This window comes from Peromyscus californicus, unplaced genomic scaffold (genome assembly GCF_007827085.1).
Source record: "Peromyscus californicus insignis strain IS unplaced genomic scaffold, ASM782708v3 Scaffold_11__1_contigs__length_118956290, whole genome shotgun sequence".
Classification (NCBI taxonomy): domain Eukaryota; kingdom Metazoa; phylum Chordata; class Mammalia; order Rodentia; family Cricetidae; genus Peromyscus; species Peromyscus californicus.
The window spans coordinates 93,264,437-93,284,948 of NW_026294402.1; the positions used below are offsets into that span (position 1 = coordinate 93,264,437).

At 43.6% G+C, this 20,512-nt stretch overlaps 1 protein-coding gene across 4 annotated transcripts in view; it reads left to right on the forward strand.

The window, feature by feature from the left end:
* Window positions 1–2,222: 2,222 nt before the first annotated feature.
* Window positions 2,223–20,512, forward strand: part of LOC128097352 (fas apoptotic inhibitory molecule 1) — a 40,436-nt gene continuing 22,146 nt past the window's right edge. Inside the window, exons 1-4 of one of the 4 annotated variants that reach the window (XM_052717790.1) lie at window positions 2,223–2,368; window positions 7,256–7,312; window positions 8,330–8,462; window positions 8,792–9,020. In XM_052717790.1, coding sequence (XP_052573750.1) covers window positions 7,269–7,312; window positions 8,330–8,462; window positions 8,792–9,020 — 406 coding nt within the window. In that variant the 5' untranslated portion in view covers window positions 2,223–2,368; window positions 7,256–7,268. Of the gene's footprint in view, window positions 2,369–2,718; window positions 2,834–2,863; window positions 2,994–7,255; window positions 7,313–8,329; window positions 8,463–8,791; window positions 9,021–20,512 lie in introns of those variants that run through there. The other 3 variants (XM_052717799.1, XM_052717806.1, XM_052717816.1) reach the window with 3 other exon arrangements.

Sequence of the window (20,512 nt, forward strand, 5' to 3'; positions counted from 1 at the left end):
ACACACATGTGCGCATGCACACATGCATTCACACACACACACACACACACACACACACACACACACACACACACACTCACACATGCGCACGCTTGTACACAGATGAAGGCAGAGACGAGGATGATGCCTTTATAAACCAAGGATGGCGAAGACGGAAAACCATCAGGAAGGGCTTCTGTCTCAGCCAGAACAACCTACTCTGCCAGCACCCTGATTTGGGACTTGTAGCATCCCACACTGTGAGGGAATGCATTCCTCTTGTTTAAGCCACTCAGCTTATATACAACCAGACACCATCCCTTGGTGTCTGTGGAGAATCAGTTCCGGCAATTCCCAGTAGGTACTGGAATCTAAGGATGAGGACTGAAGGTTTAACTCAGTGGTAGGTAGCACATATGCCTAGCATGTGTGATGCCTTGGGTTTAATCCCCAGCACTTAAAAAAAATCCAAGAACACTATATAATGTCCCTGTATTTACACAGAGCCTATATGCCCAATCCCATATAATTAATCACTGCTAGATTATAATATCTAATATAATTGCTATATAGTCATATTCTATTTATGGACTAGGAAGACAGGAAAAATGAATCTGCATATATTCAGTGCAACTAAAATATATGTATATATTTATGCATATTCGAGTCTTTGTGTGTGTTTTGTAGTGTTGAGAATTAGATTGAGGACTTCACATATGCTAGCAACTGCTCAGACTTTACAAAATATTTTTGACTTGCAATTGGTTGAGTCTGTGATAAGATTGAACGTTTTTTCAGTGCTGGGGATCAAAACAAGTAAGCTCTTTTTAAATTTACCATTTATATTTCCTGGCTTCTTTTTATTTTTAAATAATTTATTTAAATTTATTTTATGTGCATTGGTGTGAGGGTGTGGGATCCCGTGGAACTGGAGTTGCAGACAGTTGTGAGCTGCCATGTGGGTAGCTCTGGAAGAGCAGCCAGTGCTCTTAACCACTGAGCCATCTTAATATCTTATTTGTACATTTCACCAAAAATTTAAAAACACCATTTGGTGTTTTAAAAACATATTCACAGAAACTCTTTTATGTAAGAGGTACAATGTGTCTGCCATCTGTTTTGTCCAGTCCTCTCCCATTTGTATTCTTTTCTTAAAAAATATATTGCCATGGCAAGTAGAATTTTCAAAATATTAGGTAGACTAATGTTCTTTAATGTTGTGCATATCCTGCCTAAAACTTCGGCTTCACTTAAGTTGTATTACTTTAATTTCTGAAGCAAAGTTTAGTTATAAAGCTCAGGATAGCCTGGTAAAAAGCTCTGGTGTGCCATCCTGCCCGGCTTTTTTTTTTTTAATCTCTGAATTGATTTGTTCCCTTTACTTTATGAGATTTATTTGTAGATTCTGAGACTACTCAATTGTTTGCCTGAGCTTTTACAATAGCATTGGGTTGCATTCGAGATAATACAGTGGCTGTGTGTGTGTACACGTATTATATATATCTTTAAAAAAATAATAAATAAATAAGTAGTCAGGCGGTGGTGGCGCACGCCTTTAATCTCAGCACTGGAGAGGTAGAGGCAGGCGGATCTCTCTAAGTTCGAGGCCAGCCTGGTCTATAGAGTAGGTTCTAGGACAGCCAGAGTTACACAGACAACCCAGGACCGCACCCACGATAGCTAAGTGCCCTATCATTGAGCTCTAGCCCCAGCCCCCAAGGTTTGGCGGTCAGGAAATGAAATTCAAGCGTCTCACTAAAGGAAAGACTATGTCATGTCCCTACAACAGGGAGATGAGGCAAGCAAAAATCTCTGGGCTAAGTGTAAGGTTTGGCAACCAAACGTCATCTGCGGTGGTGCAGAACACCTAAGTGTTCCAGAGGCTGGACTCTTCCACCTAAAATGATCGTTCGTATTGCAGGGAATGGAAGGCCAGCTGGGCGGTGAGAACAAAGGGTGTCAGCAGAGGAGCTGCGGAACCAGGAGGTGCGGGTTCGGTTATCCCTGAGGCTACAAGTAGAGGGCTGCTATCACCGCAGTACTCTAAGAGGCTACCACCCGCTGGGCCTCGGGGCAGCAGCGGCGCCGCAGGGCGTACAGCGGGTTGCACAGCAGCAGCGGGATTGGCTCCTTCTCGGAGGATAGGCGGGGCCTCGGGAGGCGGACACCCGGAATTGGCTCTTGCGCGGCGGGTGGGTGGGGCCTTGGGGGGGGGGGGTCGCACATGCGCAGGCTCAGTTGGGCAGTGGGCGGGTGTCTCGCTGAGCCCGGAAGGCAGTAGGAGGGTGAGATCCCGGCATGTGGGTGCGGGAACCGGGCGGGCGCGGCGGTGGAAGCTAGCTGCAGACTGCACGCCGGAATCGGGAGCCGGTGGCCGTGCGCCGGGCAGGTGAGCGCGGAAGGCGGCGCTGGCGGCTCGGGAGGGCGCTTCCTGCTCGGCTCGGCCGCGCGGGCTCCGAGGTGCGCGGCGCCCAGGCCTCTGGCGGCAGACAACGAGCCACAGTGGGCTCAGGGCAGGAGGCCTCGGGTGCGAGGCAGCCGGGCCGGTCAGTGCGGACGCCTCGCAGCTGCCGACCCTCGACCCTCGGGTGCCTCGGCGCATCGTTCGCGGCACAATTCGAGGTCCTCCGGCTTCGGACCGGTCAGAGTCCGGGTGCAGCAGCAGACGCATCCTGCGCGGCCTTGGCCGAAATACCCAGGAGAGATGTGAACTGAGCACACACACCTCCCGGGGGTTGCGGGAGGCTGAGCTAACCCTGCTGTAGGTACTCAATGGACCGGAGCTCTTGGGAGCAGCCCGCTGCAGCATCCTTACTGGCTCTGTCTAGTTCCTTCGTGCAGGTTGGCATTGGAGGTACATTATTTCTGATCTGCTCTAGTATTGCAATACGCTCAACTCGAGTTGCTTAATACAGGAGCCTGTTATTTTCCAGCGGCCCGAGTGGGATTCTGTAAACCTCTTCCTAGAATTCTGTAGTTTCTCTTGCAAAGGCTGACTTGGAAACCTTACTCAGGTATGGAATGAATTGGTTCAATGAAACCCAGCGAAATCACACTTTACTCAAGGTGGAAGGTGGTGGGACAGGCAACGTGAGTTGTTTTGCTGTTTAACTGATCTCATGTGGCATTTAATCTGTCACCTGTAACAGTGTGTAAACACAAGAGTATGAAAATCCTCTGCTTTGTAACTAATGCTCGTGTAGATATCATTGTGGGCGGTGTTAGTTACTGCCTGGTGAAGTCATCATAATTAAATTAGTACCCTTTCTAAAACACTGAATGGATATTTGGAAATACAGTTTCTAGTAAAATCATCTCCACGGAGTCTGAGTACTTAGCAGGTCGTTAGTCATTTGGGGATTGTTGGCTGCTTTGTAATGTTTCATGCTAAAAGCAGACCCGTGTAGGTCGGGATGTGGCACAGGACAGAGTGGTAGCAGTAGGGTCTGACTTTAGGTCAGAATGCAGGCATGGGACAAAGTGGGAATGGAAAGGTTTAATGTGAATTATATTGACCACAGCCAGAGTGATTTAAGAAAAACAAACAAACAAAAACAACTGTTGGGCCAATAGAGCAACTCCAGTGAACTTTAAATTTTTTTTATTCATTTTACATATCAATCACAGATCCCCTTCTCATCCCTCCTTCCGCTCCCCCTTTCCTGTCCTTCCCCCCATCCCCTCCTCCAAAAGGGTAAGTCCTCCCATCAGGGAGAGCAAAGCCTGGTACATTTAGTTGAGGCTGGACCAAGCCGCCCCTCCCCCCCAAGGATGAGCAAAGGTAGGACCATAGGTAATGGGATCCAGAAAGCCAGCTCATGCACCAGGGTAGATCCTGATCACACTGCCAGGGGCCCCTCAAACAGACCAAGCTACACAACTGTCTCCTGTATGCAAAGGGTCTAGTCCAGTCCCATGCAGGTTCCACAGCTGTCAGTCTAAAGTTGGTGAGTTCCCATGAACTTGGTTCAGTTGTCTCTGTAGATTCTTCCATCATGATCTTAACCCCACCCCCACCCCCCTTGCTCATAGACTCCCTCTTCCATCTCTTGCACTGGACTCCCAGAGCTGGGCCTGGTGCTTGGCTATGGATCTCTGCATCTGTTTCCATCAGTTACTACTCCAGTGAACTTTTAAAGTGCTGAACTTGAAATGAAATGTGTAAGATCACAGGTCACAAGTCTAGTGGAAACCCAAAGGCAGGACCTTTGCAGAGTTGTTTTGAATGTGTTCTTAAATGTTAATATGAGATTTGTTGATGAGGATTGCATTTCTAGATGGGATCTTGTGGAAAAATGTTCTTACACCCAGTGTCCTCTGTGGCCTTGTTGGAAAGTTGAACAGATGGTAAGAACCTAGGAATAGTGGTGGGGGTGTCTCTTAAAGAGGTGTCTTATTACTTTGGTTTCCCCTCAATGAGCGAAAGAGTCTAGACGAGGTGAGCTCACTGTATTTTGTTGTGACTTTTCTTTCAGAAATTGTATGACTGGGTTGTGACAAGGTCTAATCCTTTCATAGAAGGCACTTTTAAGTTTCTCTCTCCTTGAAAATGTCACAGAATTTGATGCTTCAAAACCTTTCAGAAGCCACAAATGCTATTAAAAGGTTCTACAGTTTTTTAAAAAGGAGTCTTAAGTCTTCGGGGGGTGGGTGAGGGTGGAGAAAAGACAGTGGTTAGGAGGGCCTCCTGCTATTGCCGGAGACCAGAGTTCCAGAGGCACAGGACCACCTGTACCTCCAGGTCCAGGAGATCTGCTGTTCTCCTCTGGCCTCCATGGGCACCTGTACTCACACACTCATGTGCATGCACACACACACATACACACACACACACACACACACACACACACACACACATTTAAAAATAATAAAAACAAAAAAAGTTTTAAGTTTGTTTGCTTAAAAACAGTGGACAGTATGGAAAACTGAAATGCTGCTAACTTGCATTAAGGCAGCCTTTTGCTTATTTGACTATATCTATAGAAAAAAAACACATAGAAATTAGTTTTGTATTGATTTGTGAATCTATGTTCTGCCAATTTGGTATACACAAATATAAATAGAATTTGTCAGGTAGTTGCTTATTCTGACCATTTTATATAATTTTCTCCTAAGTTGTGCACTCTAAATTATTAGAGGGTGAAAAAATCACAGATTCTTTGTGTGGTGTGTGTGTGTGTGTGTGTGTGTGTGTGTGTGTGTGTGTGTGTGTGTGTGTGTTTTCCAGACAGTTTTATCTATGTAGCCTTGGCTGTCCTAGAACTCACTTTGTAGACCAGGTTGGCCTCAAACTCACCGAGATCCACCTGCCCCTCCCTCCTGAGTGCTGGTATTAAAGACGTGTGCCCCACTGGCAGACCTAAAATCACTCATTTCTAAACATCTGTCAATAATTGTTACATGTATGAATGTCTGTTGATAGTTTAGAATGGTTTTTAAAGATAAAATGTAATCTTGATTTGTTTTTTAATTAAGAAATTTTTTATTCATTCCACATACCAACCACAGATCCCCCCCATCCCTCCTTCCACTCCCCCCAGCTTACCCCCCAGCCCTTCATAATCTTGGTTTTTAACTGTGTCTTTTATTTATTTATTTATTTGGTTTTTTTTTAGACAGGATCTCTCTACATAGCCCTGGCTGTCCTGGAACTCACTTTGTAGACCAGGCTGGCCTCAAAGTCACAGAGATCTGCCTGACTCTGACTCTGCTCCCAAATACTAGGATCAAAGGTGTGTGCCACCACACCTAGTCAGCCAGTGTCTTTTATACTTGAATTGGAAAGGGTGTTATAACTGGGGTGATCCCATGTATCATCTTTTAAAAAAAACTTACTTTTAAATTCTGTGTGTATGTATGTGGAGGGTATGTGCATGCATTTGAGAGTGCACTCGGGGTCTTGAAGAAGGAATCAGACCCTCCTAGTGCTGGAATTACAGGTGGTCGTGAGCTGCCTGACCTGGGTGGTAGGAACAGAACTAGTGTTTTCTGAAAGAGCAGTACATCTTCCTAACCAGTGAGCCATCTCTCTAGCCCCCATGCTTTATTTAGTGCATCTTAGTAATATTTGGAGTTCTTTATAATCCAAAATACGTCAACACTTTCAGGTTTGAGGGGTGAACTTCCTAGAACACTCTAAAAGTTGTATAGCAAAATTTTAGTGGCATCCCTTCCTTCTCTCTGATTTACAGAGAATGCCTCCAGCAGTTATCCTACACCACTGGGTGTATCCCATCACTATGCATAGAAACCTTTCTTCTCTGACATCTTTGAAAAACAGTTTGTGGCTCCTGACTTTTACCAGCAGAAGGGGTTGACAGTCTCCCATTGTCAGCAAAGGGAGAGCACCTTTGGACATCCGGGGCTAGGGGAGGGGAGGCATTCATTGGGGAGAGTGTTAGAACTGGAGTAGGCCTTGGGAGCAAACCACAGCCAAAGTTATGACAGCTTTGGGGGAGTGGGCTGTTCACCATAGCTTTCTCAGATGCGTCTCCTGTGCATGTCAGCATATGTTGCTTCCGAGTAGTTCTTTAGCACCGCAGCCTTCTCCCTGCTGTGTCTGCTGCGCATGTGAGCGTAGGCGCACTTCCGGCTTGTGAAATTTAACTGACTACAGCAGTGCCCTCGTTACCTGGCACTGGTCTCTGCTTCTAGCTGAGACTCTGCTGGCGAACTGAACCTGTAACTGTGGACTTACTGGCTTCCGTAAATAAGTGGATAAACTTTGCTCCCACACAACAGGCCAGCATATCCCTAGCTACTTCTCACAAATTCACACTTTCTTTGGAGATGTAAAGATTGGATTTTAAATCGCACCCTGAGTATCGGTGCCACCGCTTTGGAGTTTTACATGTCCACTGGGTAAGGCTGTTTATCTTAATGTTTGACGTGTTCCCTGAAGCACTCCCTCAGACCCACGGGGCTCCCTGTGCTCCAGGCTGAGACACCTGGGAGTAGGAGGGTGCCTCGGGCTCCTGCTGCTCTAATATGATGTAATATTCAAGATAAACTAGAGTCTATTCCCCTGTTTTCACAAACTATTTTTAAGAAATTATTAACACTTAACAGAGAAAAGTGGCTGATCTGTGTGCTCAAACTCTCTGAAAACAAAAGACTGCCCCTCTACTGTGCATAAATGCAGCTTCATCGGAACGTGCAGGCAACTTATAAAAGGATTGCAAAGTTTAAAAAACCCTTTGTAGCTGTCTTTGTTGCTTCCAACCTCTCTCTGCTGCATTTCTGCTTTTCTCTTTCCTGGCTGCTAATTGGATTGCAGACTGTTGCTAACCATGGCATCTGGAGATGACAGTCCTATCTTTGAAGACGATGAAAGGTAAATGTCTTGTTTTGAAGATTCCGGGATTGCTAGGATAGGTCCATAGGAGAGTTCTGTGTCTGTTGGAGACGCAGCCTGTGCCATTGCAGAATGCAGGCTCTGCTCTCTGACTGGGAGGAGGGTAGTGAATTACCTGCGTGGATGTGGCCGCCGTAAATGTGGCATAATCTTCCACCGATTCTCAGCATAGAAGTCTTGACAACTGCTTGAAAATGATTGACAGCATGCAAAGTAAGAGATTAAAATGAGCGGAGAAGGAAATACAGGGAGAACAGTGTTGGATTCAGAGTCCTTGGTTAAAGCCTGCTCCTCCTGCCACTTGTTATCATTGTGACCGTGGCTAGAACCTTAGTGGCTCCGTACTTCCTCTACAAAGTAAGGGGCTGACAGCATCCATCTCCCAGAGAGGCGTCTGTGATTTAGTGACTGGCTAGTTGCAGTCAGCTGTGACCCTCATATGCAGTACATGTTACTTCTCACAGTTTATAATCTGTATCAGTATCAAATTCTTCCATGATAGTTTTTGAATAACACATCGGAACACCTTTTTTTTTTTTTTTTTCTTTTGTTGTTGTTAAAACAAATCCCTGGGCACTGGTTCTGAAAGAATTCTTGTTTGGGATTGATTTGATCTAAAAAAGGAAAAACCCCTAATCTCTGAACTTTTTTTGTGGAGATGGTCATAAAGTAGAGACTTTTACTGACCTTCCCATGTACTGGAGCAGCCTAGCCCAGAGTGCTGTCGGAGATTAACTGTTACAGTCTTAATCTTATTAGTATTGAGGTGACTTTGGGATTATTAGACTATACCTGTGCATAGTTGTCTCTTGAGGGAAGAGCCCGTGTGAGAGAGAAAACAGTTGTATGTGCTGTGAGTAGGACATCAAGAAATATCACTTAATTATTTTATAATTTTAGGACCTTTGAAAATCTGGTATTTTCATGGTGGAAGAATTAATTAGTCATTCTCTTACTGTTTTGGCCCATTCTAATGGCTTTGTTTTATTCCTTTAGCCCTCTTTATAGCCTGGAAAAAATGACAGATCTTGTAGCTGTTTGGGATGTTGCATTAAGTGATGGAATCCACAAGATTGAATTTGAACATGGGACCACATCAGGAAAACGAGTTGTATACGTGGATGGGAAGGTAGGGAAACATGTGTGCCTTTGTAAAACATGACAGTGAAGCTGGGTTTTGTCAGTGTAGCTTTTAACAAGTAAAGTTTTTGTTTTGTTGTGTTTTGTTTTCTGACTGGTTGTTTTTCACTTATATAGAGCAATCTAATGGTCATTACAGAATATGCAGACTATAACATCTAACATTAAACTTAGAATGATTACTTTGTGGAACCTTGACATGAAATAATAAAAATATAAATAGTACTGCCATTTGGACAGTCTGAATTTTTACACTATTTTAAAATTAACTACTAATTTTTCTGTTTGTGTTTATTAAACTCTTATATAATCATCTAGGAAGAGATAAGAAAAGAGTGGATGTTCAAATTGGTGGGGAAAGAAACCTTCTATGTTGGAGCTGCAAAGACCAAAGCCACCATAAACATAGATGCTGTCAGTGGCTTTGCGTATGAGTACACTCTGGAAATCGATGGGAAAAGCCTCAAGAAGTACCTGGAGAACAGATCAAAGACCACCAACACCTGGGTACTGAAGCTGGATGGCGAGGACTTGAGAGTTGTTTTGGGTGAGTCAGGCTGTTTCAGAACCTTTGGCTTTGGTGATGTCCTGCGATGCAGACTTTTGTGGGCGCTTTTGTTGGAGAGGAAATGGGAGCCCAGCTGTACTCATTCCTGCAAGAATGGGTATTCCTTTAGTCCACTGGCTTTTGTATGTGGTGTCTTAATGCCAGGTTTGATAAGTTGGATTTGATGATTATAATCCTGGATTTAAGAAGTAATATTAATGCAGGCATCGATTGTTGGTATTTCTCTTTATAAATAAAAAGCAATTAGGGATTTAAGATTCCTCACTAGGACAGAATTTTTGGCAGGTCACAGTAGGAATAGGGTTCCCTTAGATCAGAGCCACCAAAGTTCAACTAAAAGGAGGCTTTTTAAGAAGTGACCTTTTCACTCTTCTGGCACCCGAATTTCTTCCTCATGTTACTAAGTGAAAATGGTTTAATAAATCATCTTAATTCATTTATTTGGGTTGTCTTTACTAACTGCCTCTCAAAAGGAAGATAGTCTGTCTCCCAGGTATTGAGAGTACACAGACAAAAGGAACTGTGACCATGCCTGGGTGGTCCACGTTCTAGTTGGGTGCTAGCAAATTAGCAGACAGGGTTTTTGTTTGGATTTTTTTTTTAGACCAGAAATGCTTATCAACTAATAAATCACATAAAAAAAAAATAAAAGCCAGGCATGGTGGCTCATAACCTAAATCTCAGCACTTTAGAGATTGAGACAGGAGAACCAGAAGGTTGAGGCTAATCTGGGCTACAGAGTAAAACTGTCCTTTTAAAAAAGGGGAAGTAAATAAAAGAACCCCAATTAATTACTTATTATAAAAGTCACTTTGGCTTCTGGTGCTTCCTGTGGCCTGTGTTTTCTGATTGAATGCCTGTGGTTTGTAAAATTCCTCTCCCATGTTTTCTGTAAAGTGGTAGCTAACTGAAGAATTGTCAGATTTAGGTTTTATTGGATTTTCTTTCTGGCAAAACCAACTTACAGTTTGTTGGTCTTTTTTTTTTTTTTTTTCTTTCTCTTGAACGTTGACAACTGTATTAGTCAGGTCTCCCTAGAGGAACAGAACACTCTCTCTCTCTCTCTCTCTCTCTCTCTCTCTCTCTCTCTCTCTCTCTGTGTGTGTGTGTGTGTGTGTGTGTGTGTGTGTGTGTATAGAAAGGAGATTTATCACATTGGTTTATATGCTATGGTCTGGTTATTCCAACAATGGTAGTCTCACACTGGAGAGGCTGAAAGCTTGGTTCATTCTGTGAATCTGATGCATTAGTAGTACCAACCTGTCACTGAAGGCCTGAAAGATTCTTGGAGACCCCACTGGTCTTCAGTCCACAGTGGAAGCCTGATCAAGCTGGGACCTGGTATCAGTGAAGGATGATGCAGCAGCATCAGGGTAGATGCACTTAACTAGAGTGAAGGCAAGCAGATAGGCAAAGCTTCCTCTTAGCCCTTTTCATCAGGGGCGCCACTGGGAGGTGCCACCCACATTTAGCATGGATCTTCCCACTTCAAATAACCCAAGCAAGAACATTATAGATGTGCCCAGTGGCTTATCTTCTAGTTGATTCCAGATCCAGATAAGCTGACAACCAGGATTAAACATTACAACAATTATTAATGCTTAACACCTCGACCATTCATTCATCAATTGTTGCCAAATTGTAATACTTGGATTCTTTCATTCTTTGCTTCCTATCTAGGTGTTTGTCCAACTGGAAACTCCTAGTCACATGCCCATTGGGTTGCAGAGACCTACATTTCATGTAGGAAGTGCAGGGTAGCTGTGTTATTCCCTCTAGTCTCCAGCCTTCAAACTACTGAATTGTTTGTAATTTTAAATCATTGTTAATACAGAGATAGAAACAATTTGCTTCACTTTAGTACATTGCAGATATCACTTTCATTAATGCTTAAAATGTCTCTTTTTGGGAGAGGAGAATTTGTGTACATGTGTGTTTGTTTTGAGACTGGGTCTTGCTCCATCTCTGCTGTCCTGATGCTCACTATCACCCAGGCTGGCTTTAAACTTTTGTTAATACTTCTGCCTCTGCCTCCCAAGTGCCTGGATTATAGGTGTGAGTCACAAAAATGTACTGTTTTGAACCACAGGCTCCTTAGAGTGGCTCCTGAGTCCTTCTGGCATATTCCTATGGGCTTTGGCAACTTCCTTCAGATTTGGCATAATGGATGATTCGAGCTGTTTGGAATATTTTTGCCTAGACTTGAATATTGGATAAAAATGTATTTCAAGAGCATAATCTTACCAAATACTGAGTGTTCTTTCATCATATCCCAATTTTCAGTGAGCAGAACAAGCAAATTAGGTTGGTGGGTGGGTGGGTGGATGGATGGATGGGTGGATGGATATAGATAGCTATAAAAGATAGAGAACGAGGGGATGGTAGTAGGAGAGAGGGAAGAAGGAAAGCAGAAAAGATAGGGACAGACCTTTCTTTTCTGTTTTTTTGAGATGGGGTTTCTCTGTGTAGCCCTCGTTAGTCTGGAACTTGATATGTGGACCAGGCTGGACTTGAACTCACAGATCCTCCTGCCTTTGAGAGATCTTTTCTTTAAGGTGTCTTCTGAATTCATATTGGTACGTGCAGGTCAAATTGAGCAGTATATGTTTTGCTTAATCTTATCTAACATCTGTATCTCCCTTTTGTGCACACTTAGACTCTTCCTTCTCAAGGACACACAGGATGATAGAATTACAATATCGCATAACTACTTATTTGCCTTTGCCAAATTGCTGATGTGTATGATAATTTAATAATACTAGCAGTGCTACCACCATGACTGTAGTTACCAAAAGGCTTCTACACTGTTTTTGCACCGTCCTCAGTGTGTGGTACTCACATTGTCAGGATGTATAGCTGTTCTTGCTCTGTCCTCCTCCTGTCAACCCACACTTACAGGTAAATTAAGTCATTATGTTGCGGCTTCTGTCTGGCCACTGTGATCGCCTCAATCTTTTTTCTGTTAACACTTAAGAACAGCTCATGGGAACAGTATTTTGAGTTCTTGTATACTGATAGCCTTTGGTTTTTTGTTTGTTTGTTTGTTTCTTTTGGGGTATGCGTGTGGGGCAGCGGGGGGCGAAGGGGGGTGTGCTTGAAAGTCAGTTTCACTATCTAATATTCTCAGTTTACATTTTCTTTCAAGAATCTTAGGTAGTATGGTTTGGATTTGAAATGTCCCAGACAGCTCATGTGTTTGGATCCAGTTGCTTGGTCCCAGTTGGTGACCTCATTTGGGGAGGCTATGAAACCTACTGGGCAGAGGGTCTGGCTAGCTCATGTGTGTCTACAGGGGCAGGACTTGAGGATGCTAGGCCAACCGGCTTTCTGCTGAACTCTCTGCTTCCTGGCCCACCAAAGTATAACACAGTAGTTCCCACTCCTGCCACAGAGCAGCACGGCCATGCTTTCCCTGCCGTTGTGGTCTGTATCTCCTCAAGCAGTATCCGGAATAACCCTCTCCTCTGGTAAGTTGTTTCTGCCAGATCAAGAGAAAAGCAATCGACACAGACATGGCTTCCTCCACAGGAAGTGTTGATGAGAACGCTGAGCCTTTAACCACTCGGCTTGTTCCTACCTGGGCACCCAAATACATTTTATCCCTTTCTTTGAAGGAAGGACAGTACTTTTACTAGAAGAGAAAAATCCTATGTCATTTGAATGATCAGTTTCAATTGATTTTCTCATGAATGTGGTGAGTCTTTTCAGTATATAGTCAAAAAAAATTGGAAGACATTTCTTTTTATAATCTGTGTCCATTATTCAAAATAGCCCCATTTCCATTCTCTTCATATTTGAATGAGATTTTTAAATATAGTTCTTAACTTATGTTTCCGGGCTTTCCTGTTGACTTTCTCTTTTATTTTCTTTCTTCTTTCTTTCTTTCTTTCTTTCTTTCTTTCTTTCTTTCTTTCTTTCTTTCTTTCTTTCTTTCTTCCTATATCTATCTATCTATCTATCTATCTATCTATCTATCTATCTATCTATCTATCTATTTTGGTTTTTCAAGACAGGGTTTCTTTGTGTAGCCCTCCCTGGCTGTCCTGGAACTCACTCTGTAGACCAGACTGTCCTCGAGCTCATAGAGATCTGCCCACCTCTGCCTCCTGAGTGCAGGGATTAAAGGTGTGCATTACCACTACCACTGGGCCTGGCATTCTCTTTTCTTGTGGGGAGTGTGTGTGTGTGTGTGTGTGTGTGTGTGTGTGTGTGTGTGTGTGTGTGTGTAGACAAATGTCTTTTTTTTTTCTTTTTATTAAGAGATTTTCTATTCATTTTATATGTCAACCACGGATTCCTCTGTCCTCCCTCCTCCCACCCTCCAGCCTTCCCTCCCCAACCCACTCCCCATTCCCACCTCCTCAAAGGCAAGATCTCCCCTGGGGAGTCAGTAGAGCCTGGTATATTCAGTTGAGACAGGTCTAGTCCCATCCTCCCTGCACCAAGGCTGAGCAAAGTGTCTCAGCATAGGCACTAGGTTCCAAAAAGCCGGCTCATGCACTAAGGACAGGTCCTGGTCTCACTGACTGGGGGCCTCCTAAACAGTTCAAGCTAAACAACTGTCTTACTTATCCAGAGGGCCTAGTCCAGTTCCATGGGGGTTCCTCAGCTATGGGTTCACAGTTCATGTGTTTCCACTAGTTTGGCTAGTTGTCTCTGTACATTTTCCAATCATGGTCTCGATATCTCTTGCCCATATGATCCCTCCTCTCTCTCGTCAATTGGACTCCTGGAGCTCCGCGGATCTCTGCATCTGCTTCCATCAGTCACTGGATGAGGGTTGTATCATGACAGTTAGGGTGTTCAGCCATCCGATCACCAGGGTAGGTCAGCTCAGGCACCCTCTTGACCATTGCCAGTAATCTATAGTGGAGTCATCTTTGTGGATTCCTGGGGATGTAGCTTGAGTTTTCCTGCCTGGCCCGCAGTCAGGACAAATCTCTGACACCTGCGAGTCCCACAGCCTCTCAGACCCAACCAAATAAACACAGAGACTTATATTGGTTACAAACTGTATGGCCGTGGAAGGCTTCTTGCTAACTGTTCTTACAGCTTAAATTAATCCATTTCCATTAATCTATACCTTGCCACATGGCTTGTGGCTTACCGGCATCTTCACATGCTGTTTCTCATCGTGGTGGCTGGCAGTGTCTCTCTGACTCAGCCTTCCACTTCCTAGCTTTATTCTCCTCCTTGTCCCGCCTACACTTCCTGCCTAGCCAATGGCCAATCAGTGATTTATTTAGTGACTAATCAGCAACACATTTGCCATACAGAACATCCCACAGCACTTCCCCCCCCTTTTTTTTTTTTCAAAAAGGAAGGTTTTAACCTTAACAAAGTAAAATTACATATAATTTGGGAATTTGGGCGTAGCTTCTCTTACTACTTCCTGCTGGAGGGGGGCGCTGTATCTTATGGGGAAACAAAGAAAATTTTAGGATTATGGAATAGTCCATGAGGCTGTATCGTCTGAACCAGTTGCCTTCAAACCATTCTGGATGTTGGATCATCTGGGCCATGGTGTCATCAGAGACCTTTCAGGGGGTCTTGGCTGGTCAAACCTGATGTATCTTAATCTGGAACAAATCCATAGCCTCTGGCTTTCTGTGGAAACAAAAGCAGAGTCTCCTTTCCAAAGTAACATATCCTTATATCCAAATTTTGAAGTCATGGTATCTTTAAAATATACATATTGGTTTAACTCAACATCTTTTATGATCAAATGTTTTTCTGTAGTTAAAAATCCCAAAGACAACACAATCCAGATTCTCTGTGTAATATCCATTTTTACGTGGCTTATTTTTTATACTACCTTTACTGTCTCTTTAAAGACTTTATTTTTTAAAACTATGTATTTGTTTCTATAACTCTATATATCATCTTTTTTGTCTCTTTCAAGCCTATGTATCTTTTACACACATTGTAAACTATTACATCTGAATCTGTCTTATTATGAATCTGTTGCCTTAAACTGCAGCAGCTGTGGCTGCTGGCTCCACCCACCTCAGCTTCCCAACATGGCTACATTTACCACCAGCTCTGGGAGCTATCGTGGGTCTATGCTTTTATCCAAGCAGCGTGTAGCCCAGAAACCTTTTTTTGTTTTGTACTAGCAAAGTCTAAATCCACCACGTAGCTTAATGTGCCACTTGCAGAGGCCTCATTCCCGCCATACTGCAGGTCGAGCGCACACGCTAGGAACCCACAAGTAGCTCAAATCAGCAGCTGCCGCTCATTTGAGAGAGACAATTAGGAAGCTGTTTTTATCTCCATTTTAGAATCTTTTTTTCTCAGTTTTTTTTTTGTTGTTTGGTTTTTTTTTGTTTTTTTGTTTTTCGAGACAGGGTTTCTCTGTGTAGCTTTGCGCCTTTCCTGGAACTCACTTGGTAGCCCAGGCTGGCCTCGAACTCACAGCGATCCGCCTGGCTCTGCCTCCCGAGTGCTGGGATTAAAGGCGTGTGCCACCACCGCCCGGCTTTTTTTCTCAGTTTTTAGGTGGAAACTCTTGCCACCACGTTGGACGCCATTTGTAGCTTGAGTTTTCCTGCCTGGCCCGCAGTCAGGACAAATCTCTGACACCTGCGAGTCCCACAGCCTCTCAGACCCGACCAAATAAACACAGAGACTTATATTGGTTACAAATTATATGGCCGTGGCAGGCTTCTTGCTAACTGTTCTTGCAGCTTAAATTAATCCATTTCCATTAATCTATACCTTGCCACATGGCTCGTGGCTTACTGGCATCTTCACATGCTGTTTCTCATCGTGGTGGCTGGCAGTGTCTCTCTGACTCAGCTTTCCACTTCCCAGCTTTATTCTCCTCCTTGTCCCGCCTACACTTCCTGCCTAGCCAATGGCCAATCAGTGATTTATTTAGTGACTAATCAGCAACACATTTGCCATACAGAACATCCCACAGCATGGGGACCTCTCTAGCACTCGTGATTCTTCCTATTCCCATGGTGTCTTCATTTATCGTGGTATCTCTTTCCTTGTTCTCCCACTCTGTTCCTGATCCAGCTAGGACCTCCCACTCCCCTAAGCTCTCTTTCCCCCAACCCTTGCCCTCCATTATCCCCGCCCCATCCCCAGTGCTCTTGTATATCTCATCCATTTCTCCGTCGCTGGGCGATCCCTGTGTCTTTCCTAGGGTCCTCTCTACTAGGTAGCCTCCCTGGAGCTGTGAGTTGCAGTTTTGTTTTCCTTTGCTTTACATCTAGTATCCACCTATGAGTGAGTACATACCATGTTTGTCTTTCTGAGTCTGGGTTACCTCATTCAGGATGATATTTTCTAGTTCCATCCATTTGCCTGCAAACCTTCTGATGTCATTGTTTTTCTCTGCTGAGTAGTACTCCACTGTGTATATGTACCACATTTTCTTTATCCATTCTTCAGTTGAGGGGCATCTAGGTTGTTTCTTGGTTCTGGCTATTACAAATAATGCTTCTATGAACATAGTTGAGCATGTGTCCTTATGGTATGATTGAGCATTCCTTGGGTATATGCCCAAGAGTAGTATAGCTGGGTCTTGAGGTAGATTGATTCCAAATTTTCTGAGAAAGCACCATACTGATTTCCAAAGTGGCTATATAAATTTGCATTCCCACCAACAGTGGAGGAGTGTTCCCCTTGCTCTACATCCTCTCCAACATAAGCTGTCTTCAGTGTTTTTGATCTTAGCCATTCTGACAGGTGTAAGATTGTATCTCAGAGTCATTTTGATTTTCATTTCCCTGTTGACTAAGGATTGTGGGAGCCCGTTCTCGGGTTTCTCGTGGCTTTACCCAGCAGGTCCGCATAGAGGATGATTAGACCACGGGCCTGAGTGCAGGTGTCTGGGATGGTCTGCACTTGGCTGTGCTGGGGGAGGAGGTCTTTTGCTCCACCCCCTGGCGTCTCTATAAAAACCCTGGGGCAGAGATAGTCGGGGCCCGTTGGAATAGGTTCCAGGCCCTCTCGAGGCTATCCTTTATTTTCTATCTGTTTATCTCTGCGATATTCTCCGCAATAAATCCTTCTATCTAATATTTCCTGCTGCTCGCACTCAAGAAAACTCTGGGGAACTGTGGGGGTGGTTGGGTAAACGCCCCACAGAATGGCGCCATGAACAGGGACTAAAGAAAAAAGAAAAAAAAAGGGACTAAAGAAAAAAAGGGGGGACTAAAAAAAGGGGGGGACTAAAGACAAATGAACAGGGACTAAAGACAAAGTAATAGGGACTAAAGAAAGGAAAATAATAGTTTTATTACAGAGTTTTTGGCGAAAGTGCTGAGTTCAGCCCTGCCAGTGGATAAGGCATGCCGGTGTTATGGAAAATATATATTTTTATATATATTGAGAGGCAGGGGTTTTATCCTCGAGAGAAAAGGAAAGCGGACTGGAAGGATGTCCAATGCTGCAGCGAAATTCTCTTCTGTCAAAATTTTCTATCTTGTATCCCTTTCTCAATTTCTATCTGTGAAAAATAAGTATAAGGCATAGGGTAGTAATATAGTATAGGAAAAACTTAGAAGTGTAAGATTGTGTAGGAAAAAATAAGTAAGGCAACTAGACAGAAAAACTCTCCAATTTTCTAACTTTGGGGGCTCTGAATGCAAACTGGGAAAAAAAATCTTTGTTTGGGCTTTACGGGTAGTAAAAAGTTCTTTGAGCTTATGGGGAAGAAAAAGTTTCCTATGGAAGCTTTTGACCTGGGGACAGCTGAAATGCAAAGTCCAAGTGGCAGGAGAAAGTAATTTCTCCCTGAGGCAAAAATGGGGGTGTAAGAAGTCAAAGTTTAAAGTTGGGAAGTTTTGGGAAAAGTTGGTCTTTCTCTCTTGGGAAAAAAAAAATCTTTCTCTTAAACTATAAAGCTTTTCTTGGAAAATTTGGGGGGAAAATCTCTCTAAAAAGCCTTAATCTTTCTCAAACTAAAAGCTCTCAAACTTAAAAACTAAAGTCTTTAACTTTCTCTCTCGGGACAAAAATTAGAATCACCTGAAGATATTAGTATGGGGACCAACTGTGATTAGCTCTAAGGGAAAACAACAAACCTCTTAAGACAGCAAAACCTAAGTTCTCTTTCAAGCTTTAAAAATCCTCCCTGCAATTCAGGAGGCAGGGACAAGTTCCTAAAAACCTCTTCTAAGCTGTCTCTTCAAGCTAGTAAAAGACAGTGGGTCAGAGTACCCTGAGGGAAACGCTTGGGAGAGTGTGGGCAGAGCTACAGAGCTCAAAAGGGCAGGAAATGTTACCTGAGGAAAGCAAAAAAGGCAAGCTTTTCAGTTACAGCCCAGCTGAGGCATCAAGGGATTTGTTTGAGTGAGCGTCTTTGAAAAGGTGCTCCTAATCTTCCTAATGCAAAGATCCCCTGAAGCAATGCAAACTGTTAGCATTGTATCCTCGCTTCTGACCAAAAACCCAGAGGTGACTGGCCAGCATCTCTGAGTTGGGGTGCATTTCGGGGATACTAGGGTTCCTGCAGTTGCAAACTTCCTGGAGCACAGAGCTGAGGCAGGAAGGTGCAGGACCCAGGGGAAGATTGCTAATGAACAACCAAAGCTAAAGCCGGTGGGAACGGCACAGTTGTCCACTTTCCTACAAGTCCTGGGTTGATAGGTCCACAGCTGCAAAAAGAAATCTGAGAAAAAAAGCTTTTCTATCAAAATAAGAACCTTTCTGGGAAAGCAGTAAAGCTGAACTGTGTCTAAAGCAGTCGTGCTGCTGAGTCAGAACGCTGTCTGGGGAAAGAGCCCAGCCAGGGCAGAACAGAATTATCCAGGAGTAAAGCTTTCTTTTCTGTCAGAGAAAGCAGCTCTTTGAGAAAAGCTTTGTTTCAACTGACTCCCGATGAGATGAGGGAGTGTGGCCCTGAGAGGTGACTGCCTCTGGCATAAGCTCTGTCCTTGAGCATCCAGACAAGCAAACACAACCTACTGGGGGACTGGACCAGGTGAAGGCCTGATGAGGCAAAACACCTGTCCTAATGGGAGTTTAGAAATGGCAAAAACCTCCCTTGTTAGATTTTCAGTCTGTACGCAAACCACACAGACCCGAAAACAAACGGACAAAAAGCCCCTACCTTCAGTAGCAGGGAAAGCCGCCACTGTAGTGTCGGAAACTGTTTCTGGGGTAGAGGGAATAAACTGAGACCAAACTGGATACTGTCAGGGAGAAAGACTCTGAAGAAACAGAAGGGACATATTCCTCCCCAGAAAATGCATGACCTGAAAAAGCTGCCAGAATTTGAGGCAGATTCGGGGGGAGAAAAAAAAAAGCCCCTACCTCCAAAAGCAGCTAGCAGAGGAACAGAGCCGCAGACAGATAGCTGAAGCTCTGCATCTGAGGAAGGAAGGAATAAGCAAAATGAGACAGATCAGTGGGAGAAACTCTCTCCGAAGGAGCTATGGAAAAGCTGTTGTACGTGATCTTGTTTTTCACTGACTGGCTAAGACAAACACAAGCCCCAAGGAAAGTTGCTATCAGAAATGCCAGCCTCAATGCCGGCTAACGAGGCAGGTGCGGTTCTGATTTGGGGCCAGTGTCAAATGAAGGAGAGACACCTGTTGAAGCCAGCTGAGGAGAGAATAGAAATCTCCCAATGTGCCATAGTTGAAAATGTAAAATGCTTGTTCAAATCTCTCGTTGCAAAAGCAAAACACTTTGTTCAAACCTCCCGGGCAAGAATTTGTAAGCAAGTCTGGTGAAAGAGAACCAGTTGACTCTCAGACCCAAAAAAATATGGGAAATGACTGATATAAGGGAAATGATATAAAGAACTGATATAAGGGACTGATACTATTATGGACTGATATAAGGGAAATGCATTCTGGGAAAGGTAGTTTTTCCGCTAAAGATGGCGACACTGCCCTGAAACACTTTTGTCAGCTGGAAAATACGTTCATGGTAAACTTTAAAATACAGCTTTTAAAAGAATGAGGAAAATTGTCTAAGAGTTTAAGTATCAATTCCAATGAAAAATTGAAAGGATACGGAACTAGGCGCTTCACGGTTTGGGGCTCCGTTGGTAAAATGCCTTATTTACCCTAATAGCTGTGCAAAGTTTTTACGATAGTTGGATGACAAAAAGCTACCTTTAAGAGCAAACAAGCCACTTTAAAATCCTTAAGAAAGCAAGAGAGCAGTTTATACACTGAACGTTGTCTAAGATATGAAGAAACTTATGTGAAATTAAAAATTATTTACCTCTTGAACAAACAGCCTGCAACGAGTGATTCCTTTGCAAATCTAATTAAGGGGATAATAAACAGGCATTCAAAAAGAAATGACTGCTTTATAGATGGGAAACAAACTTCAGAAAATCTAGCTGTCTTACAAAAGAGTTGCTTCACCTGAAAGTTCCTTATAAGAAATCAATGCTAAATATTACAGCTGCTAATAATATCAGGAGTTAAAGCTAATGAAGTGAAAATACTAAATCCTGAAAATGCTTTTTCTCAGAGTAAGCTAATGAAGGATATGCTTCA